This window comes from Mandrillus leucophaeus, unplaced genomic scaffold (genome assembly GCF_000951045.1).
Source record: "Mandrillus leucophaeus isolate KB7577 unplaced genomic scaffold, Mleu.le_1.0 Scaffold419, whole genome shotgun sequence".
Classification (NCBI taxonomy): Eukaryota; Metazoa; Chordata; class Mammalia; order Primates; family Cercopithecidae; genus Mandrillus; species Mandrillus leucophaeus.
This window is the reverse complement of record NW_012104465.1, coordinates 17,036-23,167: the sequence shown is the minus strand read 5'-3', so window position 1 is coordinate 23,167 and position 6,132 is coordinate 17,036. Positions and strand designations below refer to the sequence as shown.

The 6,132-nt window shown below is 42.3% G+C and overlaps 1 protein-coding gene across 1 annotated transcript in view; it reads right to left on the bottom strand.

Moving 5' to 3' along the window:
• The window catches only part of ATAD5 (ATPase family, AAA domain containing 5), a 65,484-nt gene extending 60,371 nt beyond the window's left edge, over positions 1 to 5,113 (bottom strand). The window contains exons 1-2 of the mRNA XM_011992838.1: positions 4,648 to 5,113; positions 1,023 to 2,917 (exon numbers count right to left, since the gene is read on the bottom strand). Of these exons, the coding sequence (XP_011848228.1) occupies positions 1,023 to 2,917; positions 4,648 to 4,713 (1,961 nt within the window). The 5' untranslated portion in view covers positions 4,714 to 5,113. The remainder of the gene's footprint in view (positions 1 to 1,022; positions 2,918 to 4,647) is intronic.
• Positions 5,114 to 6,132: the final 1,019 nt, after the last annotated feature.

The following is a 6,132-nucleotide window of genomic DNA, read 5'->3' as shown; positions in this document are numbered from 1 at the left end:
ATAGATAGACAGACAGCTAGCTAGCTAGACAGACAGACAGACAGATAGAGATAGATAGATAGATAGATAGATAGATAGATAGATAGATAGATAGATAGATAGATAGTAGCTAAGAACCAACTAGGGCTCCAATTTCTGGAATGTTCTGAAACAGGAGAAAAAAAATAATTCCCATCAGTTTCAAACCACTGATTCAAAAGTAAGTCAAACTTGCCGGGTGTGGTGGCTCACACCTGTAAGCCCAATACTTTGGGAGGCTGAGTCAGGCAGATCACTTGAGGTCAGGAGTTCAAGACTGGCCTGACCAACATGGTAAAACCCCTTCTCTACTAAAAATACAAAAATGAGCCGGGCATGGTGGCACGCACCTGTAATCCCAGCTACTCAGGAGGCTGAGGCATGAGAATCACTTGAACCCAGAAGGTGGAGGTTGTCGTGAGCTAAGATCGTGCCACTACACTCCAGACTGGACAACAGAATGAGACTCCATCTCAAAATAAAATAAAACAAAACAAAATTAAGTAAAATCAAATTAAAATTAAAACAAATTTTTAACTAAATGTGGCAAACAAAGAAGCATTTTTGAAGCTCTGTTCTTTTTCTTCAAGGCTGGGTGCGGTGGTCACAACTGTAATCCCAGCACTTTGGGAGGCCAGGAGGGTGTATTGAAGTCAGGGGTTCAAGACCAGCCTGACCAACATGGTGAAACCCCATCTCTACTAAAAATACAAAAATTAGCTGGGTGTGGTGGCAGGTGCCTGTAGTCCCAGCTACTTGGGAGGCTGAGGCAGGAGAATTGGTTGAACCTGGGAGGTGGAGGTTGCAGTGAGCCGAGATCGCCCCACTGCACTCCAGCCTGGGTGACACAGCAAGAAAAAAAAAAAAAAAGAAATCCTGTTATTTTTCTTATTAACAGCTGTGTTCTAGAAAAAAAAAAATACCCTCCAATACTTGAAGCATTTTTGTTCCCAGCTAATAATACATGCAGAATACTAGAACGTTAGAACAAAAACAAACCTTACCTAATAGGGCTCTCTGAATCAAAGGGTATTGTTATTAATTCCGCTGTATATAAACTATGCTTTTCTGATAAGTTGGCTGCTTTTGGAGTGGAAGCCTTTAGTGGACTACTATCTTGTACATCTTCAGAATCAGTACCTCTAATGGTTTCTGCAGTAGGTGTGCTGTTAATTCTTCCAGATCTTCTGGTTGACTTGGGCGTGGAAACATTTAGCAACCTGTCTTCAGATTCAGCTTCAGAATGTGTAAGCTTAATATCTTTAACCGGTATGCTGGTTTTTCTTGATGATTTATTATTGTTACACAGAGAGGAAACCTTTAGAAGGTCATCATTTGCTCTATCTTCACAAACAAGACTTTCATTGTTAAATAAAGTGCTGCTTTTGAAAAATTCTGCTTTCCTTTGTCTTAAACTCATTCTATTTTGATACTGTTTCTCTTTTAAGAAAAAGGTTGTTTCTTTCTTTTGAGTGTTTCCCTCTCTGTTTTTGCCTGGAATAGCCCCAGTATCTAATGTTTTCTTATTCTTCTTATTTAGCTTTTTATTTTTCTCCTTCGGAAAACTTCCTTTATCAGTGTGTGCCTGTGAACTGCCATTTTTTGAAACCATTTGGATACCAGGATTTTCCATGATTGTTTTAGAATTATCATCTCTTCCTTCTTCATGTAGAGATTTTTCATTAAGTTCTTTCTGCTTATCAGAAGACTTTTTAACTCCATTTTTAAGTGCATCTGATGCTGGCTGCCTAAATGCTTTCATAAATTGCTGTCTTTCTTCTAGAGTGCATTTTGGTTTCACAGCTTCAGAACTTCCAGCTTCCAAAACAGCCAATTCTAATTCTTCCTCCTGTATAACAACATTAGATTTTCTTTTCTGAACTGTCTGTTCATTCTCAGGATCAGATAAACTATTTTCCATTTCAAATTGCTTTTGTTTCAAGAAAATTCGGGGTATTTTCCCTGTCTTTTTGAGTGGAATAGGATGAACCTGTGCAAGAACAGTAACTGTCTTAAAGCGTACCTGCTGGGAAATTTCAGAGTTTTCTGATTCACTTACATAACCACTTTTGACTATTTCTTCAACAGTTTCAGAAGGAACACAAATTGACATTGTAGAGTCTGGTATCTCTTCCACTTTATTTTCCTTGTGACTTCTTAAAAATTCCTCATATGAGACAGTTATTGTACTATCATTCAACTGGGCTGCTTCAGTTACATTATCTCTAGAGTAGCTTGTAGTATTCTCCATCTGTTTACTATCTTTACCATCTTTTTTAAGCAAATTTAGTTCCTCTGCCAAGGGTAAGCTTTCAGATAGATCTACTACATCTCTGCACTTCCTTTTTCTCAACTTTTTGAAGTCATTTTTTGTGGTCCCTTGTTTAGGATTTACTTTTTTAGAATTTTGCAGGGAGGTCATAGTATTTGGTTGACTTTTTGTATCTTTAATGTTTTCTGCAAGTACCTCTACTTGTTTCTTGTAAAGTAAAACAGAAGTACTACTTTCCACAAAAGCAGTATTTAAACTACAGTCTTCTTTGCTATCATCGCTACTAATTTCAATTGGAGCTTCATTTTCAGTTTTAATACTATTTAGTTGATGAGATAAATTAACCCTCCTTCTTTTTTTCTTAAATTCTACATTGGAGAACATTTCCAAAGGTGTCATACAGTCTTTGTTGCTGTCAACAGGTACTGATTCAGATGACTTTATCTTGCACTCTTTCCCTAATTGCGTCTTCTCATTTGTGGGTGAGGTCTTTCTAAAATAATCCAGAATATTACTAGGTTTCGGTGGAGCAAAAACCCTGTCTCTAGCCTTCCCTAGTGGTGATAAATATTTTGTAATTGTTTTGCAGGAAGATCTGTCATCATCTTTCCTTCGCTTTTTGCATGGCTAGCAATTTAAAAGGAAAAAAAGGCACTTATTTCAAGCAAGATAATACAAAATATAAATTTTAAACATGGATCTAATGGTTTACGTAATAGGATTAAAAAAAGGAAGCCTTCTTTAGGTGAAAAACATGATACATTAGAAAGAAAACAAGCTTTAAAGTTAAACTTGGCCAGGCGTGGTGGCTCACACCTGTAATCCCAGTACTTCGGGAGGCCAAGGCAGGTGAATCACTTGAGGTCAGGAATTTGAGACCAGCCTGGCCAACGTGGTGAAACCTCATCTCTACTAAAAATACAAAAAATTAGCTGAGCGTAGTGGCGCACGCATGTAATCTCAGCTATTTGGGAGGCTGAGGCAGAAGAATCACTGAACTTGCCAGGCGGAGGTTGCAATGAGCCGAGATCGTGCCACTGTTCTCCAGACTGGGTGACAGAGCAAGACCTTGTCTCAAAAAAAAAAAAAAGAAAAAGAAATCATACGTGTATTAGAAAACGCCATTGAATTATTATTTATAAAACTTCAATTGTGGCCGGGCGCGGTGGCTCAAGCCTGTAATCCCAGCACTTTGGGAGGCCGAGACGGGCAGATCACGAGGTCAGGAGATCGAGACCATCCTGGCTAAAACGGTGAAACCCCGTCTCTACTAAAAAATACAAAAAACTAGCCGGACGAGGTGGCGGGCGCCTGTAGTCCCAGCTACTCGGGAGGCTGAGGCAGGAGAATGGCGCAAACCCGGGAGGCGGAGCTTGCAGTGAGCTGAGATCTGGCCACTGCACTCCAGCCTGGGCGACAGAGCGAGACTCCGTCTCAAAATAATAATAATAATAATAATAATAAATAATAAATAAAACTGCAATTGTATCAAACGCAACATACATAGGCTCCGGAGTCAGGCAAATCTAAGTTAAATGCTGGCTCTGACATTTACTGGTGTAAAATGTTAAGCAAATTACTTTTAACTTTTCCATTTACTTTTTCAAAAAATTTAACTTACTTTTAGCTACTTTTTACCTTCTTTCATTTGTAGAATACAGATAATAGACCATAGGGTTGCTATTAAGCAAAATAATGTGCATAAGGTTTTTACCCTTACCATACTAAATGGTAAGTATCGTTATTATGAAATAGGGTTTCTTAGCATTAGGGCACCAAAACCAGAAACTGTAACGGAAAGATTGATAAAACAGACCACATAAAAATCAAGAACTGTGTACATCAAGTACCAGAAGACAAGCTGAGTAACTAACTGCCTTGATTTAGCAAAGGAATATCAGCATAACAACGAAGTAGACCAAAAAAAGTGGCATTCCAAGCACAGGTGGATGTATGAACTAGTTGAACTTGAAGATCTTTTTCAGAGCTTAAGTTCAGTGATTCCATATCACGAACCCAGAACTTGACCCTGGGATCCTCTGTGACATGCCAGAAGCACAAAACATCACGTTCCACCAACATTTCGGGATCTGGAAACTGGCCGTGTTATCTTAAGTCCCCAATTTACTGTGCCCCGCAAATATCTCACAATCCAAATGTTTATCGGGACTTGTCACGACTCTAAAAAACGACACCTCTGGCAACCGCTGCACAAAATGTGTCACAGCTGTGGGTCCTCACAATGTCCCACCTTTCCCCTTACAGAGGGAAAGTCAGGATCACCTCCCTCCAGACCTACCTCCCAGTCCCCCAAAAGACAGAGGAAGGAACTCAACAGATCCTCGACTCAACCTCACCTCAATCTCGTAGTCCTTCACGGGAGGGGGAGCAGCTGCAGCCGCCATGGCCAGGACCCCCACCATACTCCCCGTTTCCCGGAATCCCGTCTCCTAGGACCTTACGCGGTCCAGCCCGGTCTGCCTGGAGGCCATGGAGGCTGGCCCGCTCCAGTAGGAGCAAGTTTCTGGGATTCTGCAAGTTTCTGGGAATCCGTTTAGGATTCCCCCGCGCCCACCGACAGGGAGCCGGAGCGGAGGCTGGGCCCAGATCAGCCGAGTCGAACACGGAAAGAGGCAATGAGAAAGCGCGGGCAGCGAGATCCCTGAGGCACGGCCAGTGTATGCAGGGTGCCCTCGAAACCGGCGCTCCAGGCTGAAGGCTCGGGACCGGGACCGGGCCTGGGCGGGGAAAGCAAGCGGAACGCAGATCGGACCACAGAGCTTCGGAGGGAATTCTTGTCAATTGGGTTTTCGCGCCGTCCTGAGCGCAAGGGGCGGAGTTTACGGCTGTTTCTGGAGGCTGCGCGGACGGTGAGCCGAGAGGGCCAAAATAACTCCCTTGGCGAACTCGCGGGGGGCGGAACCATCGCATGGTGGAATTGAAAGCCAACCCGGGAATTTGGAAATTTGAACTTCTGTACTATCAGTTTCACCGTTGAGGACGTGATTTCACTAAGTCACCTAGTCAGTTGTTGACAGAATTAAAATTTAGACTCTTAACGCCCTAGGCTAGTCCCTCTTTAAAGAGGAAAATGCAGAAAAAGGAAATAATTTACATTGTTACCATGCACAATAAAATGCTAATATTTGGTCGAGCCTTCTACCTCAATATACGCCCACTCAGGATCCGAAATTCGACTTTTATACCTGTAAAAGTCGAAGTACCTATTCGACTAAGGAGGCATTTCTTCTGTGGATTTCGTCCTCTGGAACAGCCGAGAAAGGCAGTCATTGCTTCATCTGGTTGGCCTGTGTTCAGTCCTCGCAGGGTGCCAGTAATTTTCTGGTTTCTAATCTCATGCACCATTTGCATTGTTTTCATGGGTTTGGTTAGCCTTTACTTTTTCTTTTTCCTTTTTCTTTTTTCCATTGTCCCAGGTTTATTGAAAATATTACAGCATTACAGAAAGACTCAAACAGCTCCCCGAGGCGTTTTGAAATTCATCCCAACTGTAGACTGGGTGACCTACAGGTTGGACAGACTGCCGAAGTCCAAAATCTTCTGCATTTCCTTAGTGTCAGGATTCTATTTCAATGATCTCCCGATCCAGAGCTGAGACCTCGGGAACACAATTGTCTCTCCTTTCTCTCTCCTCCTCCTGCAGCTTGATGGAGATACCTCTCTCACACTGGCCCCCTCTGAATCTGCTTTATCAGATGCGTGACATAGCCTGCTATCTTGTTGCGGGGCTTCTTGCTGAGGATAATGGCGATCTCCTCACACACGCGCTTGTGCGTAGGAAGTCTTTGCCCAGGCGAATGTAGTACTTTTCTATAATGACC